Here is a 22,499-nt window from a genome sequence, read left to right on the forward strand (position 1 = left end):
CCAAATTACAGAAAAGATAGAGATATTGCAAACTATGGGCCATGTCTTGCTTTTCCTTACGACCACATGCTACATGCAGAATTCTAGATATAATAATCATGTGGTTTTAACTCAATGACTGTGTCCTTCATTTTGGTAGGCAAGCAGGCAGCAATGCAGGCCTTTGGTCCCAACCCTGGTTCTTTTTTGCATGTGTTTCACTTGCACGCCAAGGGCAATGATGCCATCTACTGGTGTTGACTTCATTATACGTTTGGTATTTGCTTAGTTAGACCTAGTATTCCTTCCACTTAAGACCGTACAGTCGATCCAGAAAAAAGATTGACAGATCTGTTTGCGGAAGTTGCCTGCTGGAAATTAACTAACTTGAAAACTTAATGTGGACTAACAAGCAACTGTACAGGTTGGCGTATTATATTTCCTTTGTGTAGACAAGGTTCTATTTGAACATGTTCGATTATCGTAATTTAGCATTCAAATAATAAAATGGTCTGACCCTATCTGTCACATAATTTAGCAGGCGCTAACGTTGGCTAGCTAACGTTAGCTGCAGGTATGTTTGCTTACCGACCAACTGATCTCTAGGGCGACGGTACACTAGTAGCCAGACTAGTGGGACACACCAATCCATCTGATGATGCTGCTATACTTTTTATACCGTGAACAAAATTAACATTATTGTAAATCCATCTCGGTCTGTTTGCTAGTAAGTGAGGTGAACTAACTTCATTCTTTTTGTATCCAATATTTAGCTAGCATCCATAGAGCAAAGTCACAGATCAATGGTGGATGAAATGCTGTGTTTTATAGCAAATATGTTGTCATGAGCTGGTTGTACAGTTTGAACTAGTCCAGATGGTGGTGGTGATATAAAAACAAGGGACCTTTTTGATAACTGATACATGAACAGTTATATAATGCATCACTTGAACTCAATAGAGGAAATAATTCACCCCCCTCTTATTTCTTGTTCTCACAAACACAGTTGAAGACAAAAGCAACAAACAGAACACCAGCATCAAATATTTGGAACTTTTTATCATAATGATGTTATTTTGTATTGTAATGTTATACCAGCTTGTTACAATCTCAAATGTAACATAACATACTGTATCATCTTTCATGTTTCTCGTGCTCTTCTCCCTAGAGTCAGATGTTGTGTCCACTTGAAGAGTCCTGCACCATGAAGCTGCAGTAAGGGTAGACCGTGTCTGTGACACCGCCCCCGTCTCTTTCCCTCCCTGTGACTGAGCCACCATGTCCTCTGTGATGTTTCCACCTCGCTCCCCACCTGGGAGCAGTGGCTCTGGCGGCGGTGACATACCTGCAACTAGTGTGACGACCCAGTCTGCTGAGCAGGCTCTGTTTGCATCGGACCGCTACGCCCGACTCATCCTGGCCCAGATGAACAAGATGCGCCTCCGGACAGATTTCTGTGACGTAAGGCTGCGGCTGGGAGGCCGTGTGTTCAGTGTCCACAAGCTGGTCCTGGCTGCAAGCAGCCCCTACTTCTCCGCTCTCTTCTCTGGGGGGATGAGCGAGGCAGACAAGGAAGAGGTCCAGATCCTGGGGGTGGAGGCACCAGTGTTTGAGGTCCTGCTGGAGTTCATATACACAGGTTTGCCCTGTCAGGAAATGTACAATTTACTGAGTGTGTTCATACAAAGAACAGTAATACATGATACAGATTTCTTTGTGTTTCTTTGAACTGAACCCGTCCAGGTATGATTAACGTGACTGTGGAGAACATGCAGGAGCTGATGGTAGCAGCAGACATGCTACAGCTGAGTGAGGTGGTGTCTATCTGTGGAGAGTTCCTCAAGGGCCACATGGACCCGTCCAACTGTGTGGGGGTATACCAGTTCCTTGAGCAGATCGCCTGCATAGACATGCTGGCGTTCACTGAGAACTACATCCAGGTCCACTTTCTGGAGGTGCTACGCATGGTCTCTTTCTTCCTCCATTTCTGTCTGTCTTCAGATTCTCTCTTCCCTCTTTGCCTCTCTGAGGCTCTTTTCTCCTTTCATCTCATTCTAATCTGCTGAGGGTGTGTAACAAAAAGTGAATAACCTGTTACCACTGACATCAAAAAACGAAATCACATTCAAAACATCTGACCTTTAGGTGTGTGTGTCGGACGAGTTCTGGGGCCTGTCCAAGGGCCAGCTGGTGAAGCTGCTGCGGAGTGAGGAGCTGCGAATCGAGGATGAGTACCAGGTGTTCACGGCGGCCATGGACTGGGTCCTGCAGGACGTGACCAAGAGGAAGAAGCATGTGGTGGAGGTGCTGGACCCAGTCAGGTTCCCCCTGCTCTCCCCACAGAGACTCTTCAAGTACATCGAAGGTTAGATGGAAAGATGTTTCCTCCTGATTTGTCATGAAGGAATGTCCTTATTTCTCCTGATTTATCAAGAACTGATTTTCTTAAATCCTTTTTTATTCCTCACACCATTAAAATGTACCTATCCCCAAACCAGTATCTTTCCCCCTGATTTTTATTGTTGTGCTGCTAATCGATGACATCATATAATTTCTCTGTGTAGGCATTTCTGACTTCAGCCTGCGGGTGGCGCTGCAGACACTGCTGAGGGAATACACAGAGGTCAGCAAGTCTCCCAAAGAGAATAAGGTGTACAGCCTGTTACAGCCAGCCAAGATGAGGCCAAGGAGAAAGGCCAGGAAATACCTCTATGCCATAGGTAGGTCAAGCCTCAGTTCAGCACCTGGCCACCTTTATATGTTGATGACAACAGAACTGGGGTGATCACTTTTGTTGTAGCATCTTCAGTGTAAACTCAGCAGATTATATGAGTACCAGCTCGATCCAAATTGAATTATTCCATTTCATGAAGTGATCCAGGCTTTTGCGTCACGGTTGGTTTCCCCTGTCTCAGGAGGCTACACTCGGCTGCAGGGCGGCCGTTGGAGTGACAGCCGGGCCCTGAGCTGCGTGGAACGCTTTGACTCATTCAGCCAGTACTGGACCACTGTGTCCTCCCTGCACCAGGCCCGTAGCGGGCTGGGAGTGGCTGTGCTGGAGGGCATGATCTATGTCGTTGGAGGTGAGACTCTTAATTTTATTTATTTAACCAGGATAGTCCACTCAGTAATGAGTCCTGTCTGTGTGGTTCTGTGTTTGTTTGTACGGAGAACATGCCATGTGTTTCAACCTGTGTCTTCCTCAGGGCAATACAGTTATATGTCTAGGATTCTGTTTCTTGTCATTTCCCAGGGGAGAAGGACTCCATGATATTTGACTGCACAGAGAGATACGACCCGGTGACTAAGCAATGGGCAGCTGTGGCCTCTCTCAATTTCCCTCGCTGTGGTGTCGGGGTCTGCCCCTGTCACGGGGCTCTCTACGCACTGGGTAAACTAACGAATCAAAGGCCTTGATTGGGAATATATGCTTATTTTTCCCCTCCTTGAAGTCATCACAGATCTAACATGATTGAACAGGTGAAAGCAAGGTTTCCACTGCATAGCTTTCACCAAAACAGTCATGTCAGATCAGTTATTTTTTTTAAAGAAAGGAATGAAGAAATTAGTGTCCAAGAGTCTGTCACTTGGGTCTATGGGATAAGGTATTAATACCATGTTGCTGTGTTCCTGCAGGTGGTTGGGTTGGATCAGAGATAGGGAAGACAATGGAGCGCTACGACCCGACAGAGAATAAGTGGGAGATCATTGGAAGCATGGCAGTGCCTCGGTATTACTTTGGATGCTGCGAGTTACAGGGTAATTCAATTCATACATAACAACAATACATAAAACATTTACAAGAGAATGTACTGTATCAATATAATTGCTTCCGCTGTCTCAATGTCAGAATTTCTGAATGGCCGCTGATCATTCCCATCTCCCCTATGTCTAGGCTTCATCTATGTGATCGGGGGGATTAGTGATGAGGGGATGGAGCTGCGTTCTGCAGAGGTGTACGACCCCATTTCCCGGCGCTGGAGTGCCCTGCCAGTCATGGTGACCCGGCGGGCCTACGTGGGCGTGGCCTGCCTCAACAACTGCATCTACGCTGTGGGGGGCTGGAACGAGGCACTGGGCTCCCTGGAGACGGTAGAGAAATACTGCCCTGAAGAGGTGAGGGAGTTATGGTGGATTTATACAGTGCATTCGGAAAGTATTCAAACCCTCTTCCCTTTTCCACATTTTGTTACGTTAGCCTTATTCTAAAATAATGAGAAAGCGAGAATAGGTTTTTAGACATTTTTGCAAATGTATAAAAAAAAATACAAAACATACCTTAGACATACGTATTCAAACCCTTTGCTATGAGATGCATCGTGTTTCCATTCATCATCCTTGAGATATTTCTACAACTTGAATGGAGGCCACCTGTGGTAAATTCAATTGATTGGACATGATTTGGGAAGGCACACAACTGTCTATATAAAGGTCCCACAGTTGACAGTGCATGAGCAAAAACCAAGTCATGAGGTCAAAGGAATTGTCCGTAAAGCTCAGAGACAGGATTGTGTCGCTGCACCGCTCTGGAGAAGGGTACCAAAACATTTCTGCAGCATTGATGGTCCCCAAGAACACAGTGGCCCTCATCATTCTTAAATGGAAGAAGTTTGGAATCACCAAGACTCTTCCTAGAGCTGGCTGCCTGTCCAAACTGAGCAATCAGGGGAGAAGGGCCATGTTCAGGGAGGTGACCAAGAACCTGATGGTCACTCTGACAGAGCTCCAGAGTTCCTCTGGAGATCAGAGAACCTTACAGATGGACAACTATCTCTCCAGCACTCTACCAATTAGGCCTTTATGGTAGTGGCCAGACAGATGCCACTCCTCAGTAAAATGCACATGACAGCCCACCTGGAGTTTGCCAAAAGGTACCTAAAGGACCATGAGAAACAACATTCTCTGGTCTAAAGAAACCAATATTGAACTATTTGGCCTGAATGCCAAGCGTCACGTCTGGAGGAAACCTGGCACCATCCATACGGTGAAGCATAATGGAGGCAGCATCATGCTGTGGGGATGTTTTTAAGCAGCAGGGATTGGAAGACTAATCAGGATCAAGGGAAAGATGAACGGAGCAAAGTACAGAGAGAGATCCTTTATGAAAACCTGCTCCAGAGCTCTCAGGACCTCAGACTGGGACAACAACCCTAAGCACACAGCCAAGACAATGCAGGAGTGACTTTGGGACAAGTCTCTGAATGTCTTTGAGTGGCCCAGCCAGAGCCTGGACTTGAACCTGATCGAACATCTCTGGAGAGACCTGAAAATAGCTGTGCAGCAATGCTCCCCATCCAACCTGACAGTGTTTGAGAGGATCTGCAGAGAAGAATGGGAGAAACTCCCAAAATACAGATGTGCCAAGCGTGTAGCATAATAAAAAAAATGTAAATCAATTTTAGAATAAGACTGTAACCTAACAAAATGTGTAAAAAGTCAAGAGATCTGAATACTTCCGGAATGCACTGTAAATACTGCCTTGTTTAAAAAGCCACACGTTGTCACCATACCTCATCATAGCTTTATGTACAGTTGAAGTCGGAAGTTTACATACACTTATGTTGGAGTCATTAAAACTAGTTTTTAAACCACTCCACACATTTCTTGTTAACAAACTATAGTTTTGGCAAGTCGGTTACGACATCTACTTTGTGCATGACAAGTCATTTTTCCAACAATTGTTTACAGACAGATTATTTAATTTATAATTCCCTGTATCACAATTCCAGTGTGTCAGAAGTTTACATATACTAAATTGACTGTCATGGCTTTAGAAGCTTCTGATGGGCTAATTGACATAATTTGAGTTAATTGGAGGTGTGGATGTACACAATTTTTTTGAGCAAAGGGAACACTTAAACAACACAATGTAACTCCAAGTCAATCACACTTCTGTGAAATCAAACTGTCCACTTAGGAAGCAACACTGATTGACAATACATTTCACATGTTGTGTAAATGGAATAGACAACAGGTGAAAATTATAGGCAATAAGCAAGACACTCCCAATAAAGGAGTGGTTCTGCAGGTGGGGACCACAGACCACTTCTCAGTTCCTATGCTTCCTGGCTGATGTTTTGGTCACTTTTGAATGCTGGCGGTGCTTTCACTCTAGTGGTAGCATGAAACGGAGTCTACAACCCACACAAGTGGCTCAGGTAGTGCAGCTCATCCAGGATGGCACATCAATGCGAGCTGTGGCAAGAAGGTTTGCTGTGTCTGTCAGCGTAGTGTCCAGAGCATGGAGGCGCTACCAGGAGACAGGCCAGTACATCAGGAGACGTGGAGGAGGCCGTAGGAGGGCAACAACCCAGCAGCAGGACCGCTACCTCCGCCTTTGTGCAAGGAGGAGCACTGCCAGAGCCCTGCAAATGACCTCCAGTAGGCCACAAATGTGCATGTGTCTGCTCAAACGGTCAGAAACAGACTCCATGAGGGTGGTATGAGGGCCCGACGTCCACAGGTGGGGGTTGAGCTTACAGCCCAACACTGTGCAGGACGTTTGGCATTTGCCAGTGAACACCAAGATTGGCAAATTCGCCACTGGCGCCCTTTAAAGACAATGTTACCAAATACTAATTGAGTGTATGTAAACTTCTGACCCACTGGGAATGTGATGAAAGAAATAAAAGCTGAATTCTCTCTACTAATGTTCTGACATTTCACATTCTTAGGATCACCACTTTATTTTAACTGACCTAAGACAGGGAATTTTTACTAGGATTAAATGTCAGGAATTGTGAAAAACTGAGTTTAAATGTATTTGGTTAAGGTGTATGTAAACTTCCGACTTCAACTGTAGATGGAAACTACAACGCCTCTGATTTCCCTCAGACGGTCTCTCTCAAATATGTATCCATTACTCCTTCCCTCTAATAGGAGAAATGGGTGGAGGTGGCCCCCATGGCAGTGGCGAGGGCCGGGGTGTCCGTGTCAGCCGTTAACGGACTGCTGTACGCCGTGGGGGGACGGGCCTCCAGCAGAGACTTCTCGGCCCCCGTGACGGTGGACTCTGTGGAGATTTACGACCCCCACCTGGACACCTGGACGGAGATTGGCAACATGATCACCAGTCGCTGTGACGGGGGTGTGGCCGTGCTCTGAGATTGAGCCGTAGTAGAACCAAGGGAGGTGGTTCGGTGAACCGCGAAACCTGATGAGTAGCCGTTTTCTTTTTTTCTGGAACAAATCTCATTCTCAGACGAGAATGTGGTTTTATGTCTGGCACCGTGAGATTACATGATGAGTAACCTTGCTTGAGATTTGGATACTTGAGTTAGCTACAGAGCTATAAAGGCCAAAATGGCTTTAGCTTTGGGGCAATTCCATGGTATCAGAAGACTCAGATTTTTCACTTTAAAATGTATGCCAAACAAATCAAATTGTATTTGTCACAAGCGCCAAATACAACAGGTGTAGACCTTCGTGAAATGCTTACTTACAAGCCCTTAACCAACAATGCAGTTTTAAGAAAATACCTATAAACAAAGTGAGAGATAAGAATAACAAATAATTTAAAGAGAAGCAGCAAATAACAATAGCGGGGTTATATACAGGGCATACCGGTACAGAGTCAATGTACAGGGGCACCGATGTCGATGTAGGGAGAGTTATTAAAGTGACTATGCATAGATAATAAGAGTAGCAGCAGTGTGTGTGGGGGGGGGCAATGCAAATAGTCAGGGTAACCATTTGATTAGCTGTTCAAGAGTCTTATGGCTTGGGGGTAGAAGCTATTTAGGAGCCTCTTGGACCTAGACTTGGCACTCCGGTACCGCTTTCCGTGCGGTAGCAAAGAGAACAGTCTATGACTAGGGTGGCTGGATTATTTGACCATTTTTAGGGCCTTCCTCTGACACCGCCTTGTATAGAGGTCCTGGATGGCAGGAAGCTTGGCCCCAGTGATGTACTGGGCCGTACGCACTACCCTCTGTAGTGCCTTGCGGTCGGAGGCCGAGCAGTTGCCATACCAGGCAGTGATGCAACCCGTCAGGATGCTCTCAATGGTGCAGCTGTAAAACCTTTTGAGGATCTGAGAACCCATGCCAAATATTTTCAGTCTCCTGAGGGAAATAGGTTTTGTCGTGCCCTCTTCACGATTATCTTGGTGTGCTTGGACCATGTTAATTTGTTGGTGATGTGCACGCCAAGGAACTTGAAGCTCTCAACCTGCTCCACTATAGCCCCGTCAATGAGAATGAGGGCGTGCTTGGTCCTCCTTTTCCTGTAGTCCACAATCATCTCCTTTGTCTTGATTACATTGAGGGAGAGGTTGTTGTCCTTGCACCACACGGTCAGGTCTCTGACCTCCTCCCTATAGGCTGTCTCATTGTTGTCGGTGATCAGGCCTACCACTGTTGTCATCAGCAAACTTAATGATGGTGTTGGAGTCGTGCCTGGCCATGCAGTCATGAGTGAATAAAAAAACATATTTCTAAGTTTAACAAACCATATAACTCCATGCACAACTACTACTTTGAACAATTTACACAGTAACAAAATATACATTTACTAGAAAAACTGTGCAGATGCAAAGTTTCGTAACAGAATTACAGTAAAATCTCCCTCCGTTTTATTCTGTTACCAAACTTTGTAACGGCACAGTTCTTAATGTAAATGTGTTTTTGTAAAAATTTCCATTGGAAATTGTTCAAAGTAGGCATTGTGCATAGAGTTCTATGGTTTAACTTTGTAATCATTGGTTTTTGTTTGACATATTTTAAAGTGAGTCTCAGCGTAATTCCGTTATCATGAATTTGCCCTTAGCGGGCTGACTCGGTGGTGCAGCAGGAGACTGGGTTTGCTACCCAGGTTGGACACACTAGACAACTGCATATGATGTTCTTAGCCATATCAAAGACGAGTCCTCAAGTTTATTATCAACATGACCTTCACCAGCAATGTATTTAACTTTTGAACAGCAGTGGCAGAATGCCGCAGCAGAATCAAATTCCGTTATCTGCTATACCCATGGTCACACATTGTACTCTGTTAGCTAATGGAGGGTGAACTACAGTTGGGATGAGACTTGTAGAATACTCTTTTATGCTCTTCACAGAGCATGAACACAGACTTTTTTAGCTAGAAGAGTTTGGTGTTTTCTCAAAATACCAGACAAATCACTTTTTGTGGAATAGATGGATTTCGGAATGTTTGGATTGTTTTGTTGTTCTGGATTGTTTTTTTTATTGCTTTTATGTAACTGAACTAAACGTACATTGAGCCAAACGGATGACTGGGACACTGCCAACCAAGAAACTGTTGATTCAAATGAGCTGGCTAGGCTACAGTACTTACTCCCAGTCAGTCACATGGCAGACCCATCTGTTTCCATCAGTCAGTCACTTCACTGTTCTGTTTCAGAGAAGTGTGCCAGTGTTTCTGGATGGTCAATAGCTTTCATTGTTACTGTATTGTCTCAGCTTATTTGTGTGAACTTAAAAACATTGGCACTTTCAGGACCATTATATTCTCCACTGAAGTGTACGAAGGATGTTTGTCTGTTTCTGAGAATGGGATGGCTGGCTGTCACTCTTTGATATCCTATGAATTGTTTCAACCGGTGCACTTTTAATGGAAATTTTTATATTAATTTTGCCCAACTTCAATTTCTCAAAATTACCACCAAAACTATGTTTAACTTCCATGAGAGTTGTGAGTTATCCATGTTGACTGAAGGTTGACTGACCTCTAGTGCGATGAGCTTCATGTGTTTACACTGAGTTATATTATACCTTGTACTGCACTTACTTGACTGCTGAAGGAAGAAGCTACTATGAGCAAAATGTTACTTATGGCCCCTCATGTGAAACTTTGTTACGGTTGGAAATGGTAAGCTTATGGTATCGTTCTGCTGTGCTCACAGCGTTTGTTAAATGATCACTAAGGTACATTACTCTGTAGTAGAACTGTTGCACTCAAGTATTTCTGTTTAATATGTTGCATTGACAAACGCAGCCATTGTGTGTGTGTGTGTGTATATATATATATATATGTGTGTATATATATATATATATATATATATAAAAAAGAAAAACACTGTAAATATCAGTGCCTTTTTAGTCAGTACTCACCATTCCAAAAACATTGAGAAATGTCCCTTTGTTTGAAAATACTGTAGCTTGTATCACCTTCATTCAGCAACGGCACTAGATTAAAGTAAATTTATATTTCAATTCTCACCTGTTGAGGAACAGATGTGTCATGAATAACACATTGATTAAAAGAAAATCCATATGTGAAAATGTCATTTTTTTTGTTGTTGTTTTAAACAATGTTGCAACACCTCCATTTTCTCCCGTTAACTCCTACTGAACAAGACCCTGATCTGTGTTCCACTATTCATTCACTTGTCTTGAGATACTTTAGCTCTCAAGTGTAACCTCTGAGTCAGTATCCCCTCACCACCATTACCTAGTCAACTGTCTTGATCTTCTTCTCCGGGCACATCTCCTTCAGTGTCAATGTGGCATCCAGGGAGAAGGTAGCCACCAGAGTAAGTATGGTTTCCAAGGCTTTCAACTAGCCGGGGTAGCCAGGCAGCAGAGTTTGATTGTTGTGCAGGGCCAGGCACAGCCCCATGATAACCACCAGGGCTCCTTCTGCAATGTTGTCCCTAGAGTGCAGAGCCAGCCAGGCCAGCAGGGAGGGCACCACACTGTTGCCCAGGTTCATCCAGTCGTGCTGGGCAGGGAAAGCCCCAGTAGGCCCCGGCCCAGGAAGGACATTATGGAGGCCCCATAGACCACCTGGGCGTAGGCCACCTCAGGGAGGTAGGACTGGGTCACTGCTATCAGCAGGGGGGCACCCAGGAATGGAAGGAGGGTGGAGAAGCCGAGGCATTGACCAGGGTTTTCATACTGAGGCGATGTTGGTTCTCTCCTCCCAGGGGTCCTGGGAGCGGAACCTGGAGGAGGCTAGTCTCCAGAACAGTATCGAAGTCACCATGGAAACTTGTGGAGATATCAAGTGGTTGGAACTGGTGTAAAAACATTCCCTCTTCACTGTGCAGCTGGACCCCCTGTGTATCCGTTGCAGAGATCGCCATGTTGGACCCTAGGAGTAAAATAAAGACAGTGTTGCTGAAAGCATTTCTCAGTAGGGTTTAATATGATCTGGCCCACTGTGTCTATCCTGGTCCAGAGAACCCTGATGTTTTTGGCTATTTGTTGCAAGGTCAATTTGACAGATAGACCAATATGATGGTGTCATAGAAGCTGGTGTAATGTTTCTACTTACCACACAAGGATTCAATTGTCTATTCAATGCAAATTAGATTTTAACAAATGTAACTAAAAGGGGAAGAGGTGAATGTGCATTTTACGAACTTCACGTTGTGCAGATCAATAATAAAATTAGCCATTGCATAGGCTTGTAAGGTCGATTACTCGATTCACTGTGTCTGACGAAAGTTTGATTTCCGCAACGATCGATTAGTGCGCCTTTCTGGAAAATAGTGTGTCGCATTCAATATCACAAATATGTAGCTAGCTAGTAGTACTTTGTTTTAGTACTAGTTAAACAAGGATGGCAGGTACTGGATCGAATCCCCGAGCTGACAAGGTAAAAATCTGTCGTTCTGCCCCTGAACAAGGCAGTTAACCCCCTGTTCCCCGGTTGGCCATCATTGTAAATACGAATTTGTTTCTGACTTGCCTAGTTAAATAAAGGTTAAATAAAGAAATAAAGACAATTTTGATCGCAAAATGTTTTAACTCTAATTTATTTCTAATCTGTTTCGACGTTTTTAGTATACAAAAAATCACACTCCTATTCAATTTGAAACAAAATGCTACGCGCCTGAGGTTGCAAAATTATAAGAACTTGAACGTACCCCAGATAAGTCAACTCCGCGAGCGCACCAAAAATCCAAACAAACACCCAATCGCCACTTTAATCTGGAGGCACATAGGACGAAAGTATTGCAGTGCTAAAGGAATATTAATAGTCAAGATATATTTTTTAAATCATATTTCGTGAAGATATTGCTTGATATAAGTAGGTTTTGGCATCATCCTATAAAATCTAGCAAGCTAACGTTATTAGCTAGCTAGCGCCCGAATCCCCCGACCCGGTGTGGGCTAACGCGGTAGCCATTTTGAAGCCGTGTTGTGCCAACGAAGCGAAGGTCTGTTTACCTTTTATTTGCAGAAATTTGACAGCAATATTAGAAACAACTTCACGTTACTCTGTTGCAAAAATATATTGTATGTGTTTGAGACTGGGTCGTAGTTTTGCGAGTTACTGCATGTTAGCTAGTTGACTTGCTAACTTTGGTGATAGTCGTGGCTAACTAGCTTGCTAACAACTTGGTTACAACGAGTTTACAAGGAATATACTGTACATTGCATGGCCAAAAGTATGTGGATACCTACTCGTTGAACATCTCATACCAAAATCATAGCCTATTAGCATTAATATGGAGTTGGTTCCCCCTTTGCTGCAGAAGCAGCCTACACTCTTCTGGGAAGGCTTTCCACAAGAGCATTAGTGAGGTCCGGCACTGATGTTGGGTGATTAGGCCTGGCTCGTAGTCGGCGCTCCAATTCTTCCCAAACGTGGTCGATGGGGTTGAGGTCAGGGCTTTGTGGAGGCCAGTCAAGTTCTTCCACACCGATCTCAACAAACCACTTCTCTATGGACCTCGCATTCTGCACAGGAGAAATTGTCCTGATAAAATACCTTCTCCAAACTGTTGCCACAAAGTTGGAAGCACAGAATCATCTAGAATATCAATGTATGCTGTAGCGTTAAGATTTCCCTTTACTGGAACTAAGCCCAAACCATGCGAAACAGCCCCGGACCATTATTCCTCCTCCACCAAACTTTACAGTTGTAAGTATGCATTTGGGTAGGTAGCGTTCTCCTGGCATCCGGCTAACCCTGATTCGGCCGTCGGACTGCCAGATGGTGAAGCGCGATTCATCACTCCAGAGAACACGTTTCCACTGCTCCAGTCCAATGGCGGCGAGCTTTGCACCACTCCAGATAACGCTTGGCATTGTGCATGGGGATCTTAGGCTTGTGTGCTGCTGCTCGGCAATGTAAACTAATTTCATGAAGCTCCCGACGAACAGTTATTTTTCTGACGTTGCTTCCAGAGGCAGTTTGGAACTCACTAGTGAGTGTTACAACAGAGGACTGACGGTTTTTACGCACTACAGAGCTCTGCAGTCCCGTTCTGTGAGCTTGTGTGGTCTACCACTTTGCGGCTGAGCCGTTGTTGCCCCTAGACGTTTCCACTTCACCACGTTGAAAGTTACTGAGCTCTTCAGTAAGGCCATACTACTGCCAATGTTTGTCTATGGCGATTGCATGGCTGTGTGCTCAATTTTATACACCTGTCTGCAACAGTTGTGGCTGTAATAGCCGAATCCACTAATTTGAAGGGGTGTCCATACTTTTGTAGCTAGCCAGATAATTAGCTAGCAGTGATCAAAGTTTTTGCTTCCTGAATCTGCTCAAATTATTTCTTAACTTGCTAAGAATTTTGACAGTGCCTTAACTTGTTTGTAAAAGTGAATGTGTCCACAATAACTTGGTCAACTCAATACACAATGGAAGCCATTGGACAGCCTATCACAGTGCTATAAAGGATATTTTAATAAAAAATATATAATTGTACCTTTTAACTAGGCAAGTCATGTTTATTGATTTGTATTTAGGAAGCACTACAGCTTTATGATCATTAATGCTGATGACATGCTGTGAGTGGGTTGCAGTTCTTAGTAGTTTAGAACACAATCACTCACTGCCCGATTTAGATCAGGGGCTGGGAGAGAGAAACATTTCAGGTCTAGAATATTTTTAGACTGGTATACATATTTGATAAAAGCTTGCAGTTTTATAAGAGAGTATAAAATGTCTCAAGAGCTCCGGTTTTTGATTATGTTTAGCTTCAAAACGTTTCTTTTTACCATTACAATGTGTTTGCTGTCTTTTGAATGAGAAGCTATATTGTGGGTTCATCAAAGGTGTTCTGGGAGAACTATTCATCAAGTTTGACATACACTACATATTGTGCTGGAAACATGACTCGGGTATACACCTGCATAAACTTGTAAGCTAAGGGTCTGTGCATTATAACCTTACCGGTGTGTCTGAGATTCAAAAGTATTTATGTTTTTGTGTTTGCAGGTCCGGTCTGCATAAGTGCAGATACTACTACATGTGAAAGCAACGCTACAAGAGGACGGAAAATACTAGGAGTAACTGCACAGCACCTGTCCTTCTGACACATGCTCCATATGTTCCTACACTTTCTTTGCTTTGAAGAAAGGAAGATATTTGCCTTTCAGAGGTTCCCTCTTTTATGGACAAGTTTATTTTTTGTCTTTCAACCAAGTGTCCCAGGTGTGTTGTGACACACAGAACACTGATTGTAAGCAATTGCTGTTATACTGTTTAAAAACCTTTGCACTCTCATCCTTCAACCACACAACTACAGCTAATTATACCAGCAAATATAATAGAACAGATGAAGAAAGCAACCAATCTAATCAGCCATTGAGACACCATTGTCCTTAGCATGCATTGAAAAGCTGCATTATAATGGGTTGTTCTGCAGTATCAACATTTCACTGACCGGAATTGAAGATGTCAGAAATGTAACAGTGGATTCTACTGCCTTTACTGTCATGTGACTGTAATACTAGACACCCTTTTTTTCCCCTTCAACCCCAGACAGCCTTTTCACCAGTTTAATGAGGTGAGCTGTGGATTTCAGTGACCTCCATTGGAATAAAAAGAGGTCTCTGAATTTATTTATTTTCTGCATGCGTTTGGGTAGAGCCTAAAATGACTAAGAGCTGGCACTCATAGTGGCAGGAGAAGAGCCAGAACCTCCTTCTAGCACACTTCTGATGTCATAGTGAAACTGTCCCGTTCACACTGACAGGGCTCGATGCCCCAGAGCTTCCAATCTCAGCAGACGACCTGCACCTGCCTCTCCCATTAGGCAATTCACTTGCCTGTCTACTGAGCCCGCCAATCAGAACCTTCTGTTTCACAAAACGGATCAAGCAGGTTCCATGTGTCTCTTCCCCTGACAAAGAATCCTACCTGCTTCGGTAGAGTGATCAGGACGAATTTGGGGGTAACAACGCGCCTCTGGATCACCATTCCAGATAATCCCAGAATCTTGTGACCCGACTCCCAACTTTTCACCCTGGACGACGGGGTCTGCCTCTGGGGAAAGGGGCTGTTCTGTCCTGGAGGAGGAGGAGGGCTCGGCAGTGAGGTGCTGCTCTCCATCACACACTCTGAGTCAATCCCACAGAGGAGGCAGAGACCAAGAGGAAGAGGAGAGGACTTCAGAGCCAAAGACTCTGGGGTAATAATGACAAGTCTTATGTAACCATGTGTTTCTTTTGTCCCAAAATCCAAGATTTCTCATTCATTTTACTCTGTGTCAGATCCTTGCCATGAGGTTTGATGCCTCGATCCACTGACAGGAGACACTGGACCTAAATGGCGCAGCATGACTTTGTTCCTGCCTGGCTTAACTTCTCCACGCCCCAGCCTGCCAAGGTGAGACCGTGTTTGTGTGGGTATTTATGTACGTTTGTGTGTGCGTACAAGCAGGGGCAGGCTTATTGGGGGCAGACTGACTGCAATCAGCACGGGAAAAATAGTCAGAGATACAGTTTGTATGAAGGGAAACCGACAGGAGAAAAACAAGGAAGTCATATTGAATGAATGTAGACTGTAATGGAGAGAGGATGAAGAAACTGACAGGGAGTAAAGGGGATTTTGCTTGTTTTATTATCATTCCTCATAGAATTGCTATCTTCCAGTCTCTGTATGATTGATTTCTAATGTGTTTTTTTTCTGTGGTAAGTGAAAGCAGTAGAATACATTTTATTTTTTATTTAACCTTTATTTAACTAGAAAGGGAAGGTGAATGGACAGAGACAGAAGTGTAAAAAGCAGGAGAGCCTGTTGTGGTGTTGTCTTGCTCATGGGACTACTAGACATGGGATTGAGATTCAGCTAAATGAGAACCGTGTTTTTTTACTCTCAGCAAGAGCTTGGAGTAATCTGGTCGTCAGAGTGTAGCCTATACCAGGTGATTTTTTTTCAGGTTGTACACCAGCCAAATTAGTTGTGGATACCGATCTCAACATTGGCAGTCCAGTAAGATCAAGCTGATAGTAGTGACTGATGGACAACACAAAGTTATTACATAAACACCAAACCTACGCTGCTAAGCTGCCTTCTGGGGAAGGCCTTACACTAGATGTTGGAAAATTGCTGCAGGGACTTTCTTCCATTCAGCCAAGAGCATTAGTGAGGTCAGGCACTGATGTTGGGTGATTAGGCCTGGCTCGCAGTTGGCATTCCAATTCATCTGAAAGGTGTTCGATGGGGTTGAGGTCAGTCCCATCGAGTTGTACGAGCTGCGCGCTTCAGCACTCGGTGGTCCCGTTCTGTAAGCTTGTGTGGCCCACCACTTCGCAGCTGAGCCGTTTTTGCTCCTAGACGTTGCCACTTCACAATTACAGCATTTACAGTTGACTAGGGCAGCTCTAGCAGGGCAGTATTTGATGAACTGACTTGTTGGAAAGGTGGCATCCTATGACGGTGCCACTTTGAACGTCACTGAGCTCTTCAATAAGGCCATTCTACTGTCAATGTTTGGCTATTGAGATTGCATGGCGGTGTGTTCTATGTTATAAATCTGTCAGCAACTTGTGTGGCTGAAATGGCTGAATCCACTCATTTGAAAAGATGTCCACATACTTTGTATATATAGTGTATGTGTATTATGTATCTGTGTGACATTGTATTGATAAATAAATCAGATGAAAAATGTTGCGTTTGTTGTGAGAGAATTCGTTCCTGTTTCATAATTGTGTGTGTGGAGGTACTAGAAGACTAGGGGTATGATCTGGGAGCACGTGGTTTCACTTCACTGGCCTTTTTTTTGTGTTGACAATGATGACGTCGTACTCTATGGCTGCAGTCTTGCGAGCTCAGACGCAACTTTTTTGTGTTTCTTCTGGTGTTTTTCTTAGACTTTTTTTTTACCCCGTACATGGCTTACTTACTTTCTAGTGTTGTTATTTCTAGTGTGTTTTTGTTCTATTTATAATACTATTGATTACTGCATTGTTGGGAATGCGGTTACAAGAAAGGCATTACACTGTACTTGTGCACGTGACAAAAATATGAACGTTTTATTTTTGTATCCAGTCCCCTGCAGCCAGCCTAGAGAAGCATGGCGACCCCCATCACCACCGGAACAGCCGTGCTGCCGTGAGCCGCCGCCGACACAACTCCTCCGATGGCTTCTTTAACAACGGGCCCCTGCATGCCCCCGCAGGTAACCCTGACGATCAGAACCCCCTGCGCGCCCCCCCAAAAACGTGTTTGTGATATGTGGTTTGTTGACAGCCTGCTTGAAAGAGCTGTGTTTGTTTCGTTACATAGTATTAAACTTACTGTCCTGTGTGTGTCTGCAGGTGATGGGTGGCAGCAGCCCTCTCTCCTCCTGAGACATGACTCCGTGGACTCTGGGGTGGCGAAGGGGGGGCACGGTGGTCTAGCGGGGGGATCCTGCTGGAAGGAGGCTCATCCCACCTGGCACGGGGCGCCACGGGCAGCACAGGACAGGCACCACCACCTGGGGCGCCAACCCAAACGCCATGGGACGGGAGGAGGGGACAGGCAGGGGGGACACCGGCAGCGCAACGGCAACTTCCATCCCCGCAAGAGCGCCCCTGGGACCCTCTACCAGGACAAGTTCCCCAATGATGAACACAGCAGGGAGGACAATCTGAAGTTTGTGGAAGAGGACTTTGTAAGTAATAATCTCATCCTCCATTCCTTGAAAACTCTTGACAACTTCTTGTCACATTTTACAGTCTTGAGGTACTGTGCCATTTGTCACATATTAGTCAATGGGCATAGTGACATTAAGACCTAACGGAAAATACCTGGCTTGGTACAGCTAAACATAAAACATCATAGGAAATATACTGTATATACAAACTTGTGAAGTAATGTCAATGTTTTCCTACCAGCCCTCCCTTAACCCTGAAACAACTGGAAAGCCTGGGAACCAGATGAGGCCAGTGGCTCCTCACGCTGGAGTATGGGGTAATCCCTCTAATAGATGAATTGATCTATTGACATTACAAAGTTGACACCAGTAACATCTTTCCAAAGTTCAGCCCACTCCCTTTGTCTCCATGTCATTACACCCCTCCTAACTAGTTGCTCCCATCTCTCCAGAGAACCCGCCTAGTGGCAAGCAGATGGTGTCTAAGATGCTGGTGATCAAGAAGGTTTCCAAGGAGGACCCAGGATGCACTGTGTTCTCTACTGGCTTCGCCAGCTCCGGAGCCCCGCCCATCAATGGCAGCAAAGCCCTGCCCACCATCACTAGCTCTACCCACTCAGTCTATAAGAACCTGGTGCCTAAGTCTGCCATGGTGCCCACCAAGCCCCCTCAGTGGAAGCCGAGTGGGAGAGACTCCACCAAGCCTGGCCTCCACCTGTCAGGACGAGACTCTGTCTTCACCAGCCCTGTGTCTGCAGCCAAACCCGCCACCCAGCTACATAGCCACAACACCCCCAAAGAGGTGAGGGCAGCTCTCCAGACCCCCTACACAGGCCAAAGGGGTTCATGGAGAGCGTATAGCAGGCCATACAAATCCAGTCCCGAGGAACAAAATAAAGGGAGAAAAGGTTTACGTAACTGTTAGAAACCACAAGCAAGGGCTCAACATTTTTCCTCCCTCTCTTTTCTATCAGCGTCCTTTCAGTACGACTCCTCCCATAGACATCACCTCGTCGTCACGGCTGAAGCTGATGCGGCGCGGACCAGACCGGAAGAGTGACTTCCTGCGGACGCTGAAGGACGAGGTCACCGGTGACCTGACCTCCAGCAGCAGCCCTGGGACACCTGGAGAGGTACATAACACCCCTAGAAAATGTCCCAATGGGACGCAAAGGCCCTCCAAAACAACATCCAAAATGTTACATTCAAACCAATTGAAGGTAAATTCACAGTCTGACTGAACGAAAATAAACCAGAGGCATGTCAAATGTGGAGCGTCACATGGCTCACTACATATGTAAGCAGAAGTGACCTGTTTTATTTTGGAGTCTATTATTTGGTGTAAATTACTCCTCAGGGCGAGAGCAGCACCCCAGAGCCCAAAGCCTACAGCCAGGGAGTCTGCAATGAGAACGGCCTGTCTCACTCCCTCAGCGACTCAGACACTGATCACTTGTCTAGCTCACTGGAGGCAGAACACCGGTATGACTGACATACACACACACACACACACACACACACCATCACTCTATTAAGCAGTGTTCACTGTTTCGTTGCAGGTTACTGAAGGCCATGGGCTGGCAGGAATACCCAGAAAACGATGACAGCTTCCTGCCCCTGACTCAGGAAGAGCTCAGAGAGTTCCAGACTAAAACTGAACATGTACGTCTGAGTTTGTGACACGATCTTACAATAATACCATTAATGTTATGAGCATCTTCGGTGACTGCTTTAAACCTCATAGGAAGTGACATGTTTAAATATAATGAAAATGGCTAGTGCTTAGGTAGCCTAGTGTATGTGCTGTTGCCAACTCTTCCATTGCTGTCATGCTGTACGGTAGAGTTGTCTCAAGCACATAGTGTGGGACCAGGCTTGTGTCTGGAGACCCATTTATACCTGGGTCTAACATGCGTCCTTTGTCCACATTCTGATTGTGCCCAAATCTTTTGACCGGTGTAGATTATTAAAAGTCTCCTTGTGATCTGACTGATCTGCATGGTCAAACCATTTAAATCATCATCATACTGGCCTCTTAAAATCATTGACATTTAGTGCAATGGACTTATGGCATCAATACTTGGAAAAATAAAATACTGGGAGTTTTTATACATCTATACAATACCAGTCAAAAGTTTGGACATTCAAGGGTTTTTCTTAATTTTTACTATTTTTCTACATTGTAGAATAACAGTGAAGACGTCAACACTATGAAATAACACATATTGAATCATGTAGGAACCAAAAAAAGGTGTTTTTTAAAAATCTAAATATATTTTAGATTCTTCAAAGTAGCCATGCTTTGCCTTGATGACAGCCTTGCACAATCTTGGCATTCTCTCAACCAGCTTCATGAGGAATGCTTTTCCAACAGTCTTGAAGGAATTCCCACATATGCTGAGCACTTGTTGGGTGCTTTTCCTTCACTCTGCAGTCCGACTCATCCCAGACCATCTCAATTAGGTTGAGGTCGGGTGATTTTGGAGGCCAGGTCATCTGATGCAGCACTCCATCACTCTCCTTGGTCAAATAGCCCTTACACAGCCTGGAGGTGTGTTGGGTCATTGTCCTGTTGAAGAACAATGAGTCCCATTAAGTGCAAACCAGATGGGATGGTGTATCGCTATAGAATGCTGGTTAAGTGTGCCTTGAATTCTAAATAAATCACGACAGTGTCACCAGCAAAGCACCATCACACCACCTCCTCCATGCTTCACGGTGGGAACCACACATGAGATCATCCGTTCACCTACTCTGCATCTCACAAAGACACGGCGGTTAGAACCAGAAATGTCAAATTTGGACTCATCAGACCAAAAGAGAGATTTCCAAAATGTCCATTGCTTGTGTTTCTTGGCCCAAGCAAGTCTCTTCTTATTATTGGTGTCCTTTAGTAGTGGTTTCTTTGCAGCAATTCGACCATGAAGGCCTGATTCACGCAGTCTCCTCTGAACAGTTGATGTTGAGATGTGTCTGTTACTTGAACTCTGAAGCATTTATTTGGGCTGAAATTTCTGAGGCTGGTAACTAATGAACTTCTCTACAGCAGAGGTAACTCTGGGTTTTCCATTCCTGTGGTGGTCCTCATGAGAGCCAGTTTCATCATAGCAATTGATGGTTTTTGCGAGAGCACTTGAAGAAATGTTCAGTTATTGAAATTTTCCTAATTGACTGACCATGTCTTAAAGTAATGGACTGTTGTTTCTCTTTGCTTATTTGAGCTGTTCTTGCCATAATATGGACTTGTTCTTTTACCCAATAGGGCTATCTTCTGTATACCACCCCTACCTTGTCACAACACAACTGATTGGTCAAATGCATTTAGGAAAGACATTCCACATTCACTTTTAAGAAGGCACACTTGTTAATTGGAATGCAATTTTAGGTGACTACCTCATGAAGCTGGTTGAGAGAATGCCAAGAGTGTGCAAGGCTGTCATCAAGGCAAAGGGTGGCTACTTTGAAGAACCTCAAATCCAAAATATATTTTGAGGGACCAGGCTTGGTCTGATACTTTTGGTTACTACAGGATTCCATGTGTCATGTCATAGTTTGGATGTCTTCACTATTATTCTACGTGGGGAAAATAGTACAAATAAATGGTGTCCAAACTTTTGACTGATACTGGTACTCTTTTTATAGCTTACAATCAATACTTGTTTTAAATTAAATACATTCATATTTTGAAAGAATCTGTAAAATGTGTACAGGGAGTAACCGGCAAATCTGGTCACAATGTGGACACAGACGGATATGAGACACACAATACTACAATGTGTAGATGCAACGGCTAGTGTGGGCACCATCAGAATGTGGATAAGATAAGGACAAAGGACGCATGTTAACACCAGGTATAAATAAGGCTTAGGTTTGTGTTTTCACTTAGGTTCTTGTTCTTCCTAGCTGAAGAGGAATGGGATCATCCCCCTCCACTTCACCCACTGGAGGTGTGTTGCCGAGGCCCACTTAGAAAAGGACGAGGGCTCCGAGTCTGAAACCAGCAGCCAGACCTCAGACGATGATGATGTCAACTTGACGAAGTGGCTTTAAAGAACACACACACCCCTCGTCTTCAGAACACCTGTTTGACTTATTCTTGCACAAGGGGAAATTCCAGTGGAAGTTCCTGCTCAGCCATGCAGATGTATTTTTCCTGCGTTTGCACCTCTTCCCTCGCTTTGTGGAACTGAGTGTTCGTCAAGAAAAGGGCAATGCACATCTGATTTAAGAGACTAACAATATTAAAATGGTATCCTGACGTTTCAATAGGAATCAGGCCTTGGTGTTCTGATTGTGTCTATGAATGAGTTGGATTGCGATCATGGTTAATCAATGACATGTGGATTCAGTCACCATAGACAACTGTCTAATAGTGTTAACCGTGCTGGGTGGTCTAGCAGTTAGGGCTGGATTCAATTTGTATCCAAGTTCTGTTATACCTCGATTTAAATGCGAAGTTCACGGTGAACGCTGCATGTCAGCTCAATCGGAGAGAACCTTCATTTTAACAGATCTACTGCTATACGGATTGAATCCAGCTGCTTAACAGTACACAAACCTGACAGTCAATAGTTCCCAGTTTCTCACCTCTCCTATAAATCAAATGAAAAAATGAACAAACCATGCAGACTTGTTACCACTAAGCCAGAGACTTAAGCCTAGATTCAATCAGTGCGGTTGAAATTTAAAGGCAATATCCCTCCGTTCAGAGCCTGCAATCACAGTAAACCCTGCATGT

General features: G+C 44.5%; 2 protein-coding genes and 1 pseudogene across 4 annotated transcripts; 2 read left to right on the forward strand and 1 right to left on the reverse strand.

Moving 5' to 3' along the window:
- Window positions 1-308: 308 nt before the first annotated feature.
- Window positions 309-10,228, forward strand: ipp (intracisternal A particle-promoted polypeptide). Its single transcript, XM_065013532.1, has 10 exons — window positions 309-403; window positions 1,148-1,618; window positions 1,723-1,934; window positions 2,125-2,344; window positions 2,544-2,699; window positions 2,895-3,062; window positions 3,233-3,370; window positions 3,616-3,738; window positions 3,875-4,095; window positions 6,859-10,228. Exons 2-10 carry the CDS (start codon window positions 1,258-1,260, stop codon window positions 7,081-7,083), a joined length of 1,824 nt encoding a protein of 607 aa, XP_064869604.1. The 5' UTR covers window positions 309-403; window positions 1,148-1,257; the 3' UTR covers window positions 7,084-10,228.
- LOC115114872 (transmembrane protein 69-like) lies at window positions 10,202-15,231 on the reverse strand (annotated as a pseudogene).
- Window positions 11,804-22,033, forward strand: LOC115114623 (vasculin-like protein 1). Of its 3 annotated transcripts, none has more exons than XM_065013534.1 (11): window positions 11,804-12,106; window positions 14,116-15,310; window positions 15,393-15,507; window positions 17,173-17,302; window positions 17,442-17,779; window positions 18,003-18,078; window positions 18,214-18,563; window positions 18,736-18,894; window positions 19,119-19,243; window positions 19,321-19,423; window positions 21,648-21,728. In XM_065013534.1, the coding sequence occupies exons 3-11, from the start codon at window positions 15,448-15,450 to the stop codon at window positions 21,666-21,668; spliced, it is 1,362 nt and encodes a 453-aa protein (XP_064869606.1). In that variant the 5' UTR covers window positions 11,804-12,106; window positions 14,116-15,310; window positions 15,393-15,447; the 3' UTR covers window positions 21,669-21,728. The 3 variants fall into 3 exon arrangements, with proteins under 3 accessions (XP_064869606.1, XP_029498884.1, XP_064869605.1); XM_029643024.1 differs by having other exon boundaries at window positions 11,806-12,106; window positions 21,665-22,033; XM_065013533.1 differs by lacking the exon at window positions 11,804-12,106 and adding an exon at window positions 12,637-12,813 and having other exon boundaries at window positions 21,665-22,033.
- Window positions 22,034-22,499: the final 466 nt, after the last annotated feature.

This window comes from Oncorhynchus nerka, linkage group LG9b (assembly GCF_034236695.1).
Source record: "Oncorhynchus nerka isolate Pitt River linkage group LG9b, Oner_Uvic_2.0, whole genome shotgun sequence".
Taxonomy (NCBI): Eukaryota; Metazoa; Chordata; class Actinopteri; order Salmoniformes; family Salmonidae; genus Oncorhynchus; species Oncorhynchus nerka.

Coding starts and splice junctions, on each gene's coding strand:
- ipp (XM_065013532.1), top strand. CDS start 1,258: ATGTCCTCTGTGATGTTTCCACCTCGCTCCCCACCTGGGAGCAGTGGC. Junction 1,619..1,722: donor GCTGGAGTTCATATACACAG/GTTTGCCCTGTC, acceptor GAACCCGTCCAG/GTATGATTAACGTGACTGTG. Junction 3,063..3,232: donor CATGATCTATGTCGTTGGAG/GTGAGACTCTTA, acceptor GTCATTTCCCAG/GGGAGAAGGACTCCATGATA.
- LOC115114623 (XM_029643024.1), top strand. CDS start 15,448: ATGGCGCAGCATGACTTTGTTCCTGCCTGGCTTAACTTCTCCACGCCC. Junction 18,564..18,735: donor GCCACAACACCCCCAAAGAG/GTGAGGGCAGCT, acceptor CTTTTCTATCAG/CGTCCTTTCAGTACGACTCC. Junction 19,424..21,664: donor TCCAGACTAAAACTGAACAT/GTACGTCTGAGT, acceptor TGTTCTTCCTAG/CTGAAGAGGAATGGGATCAT.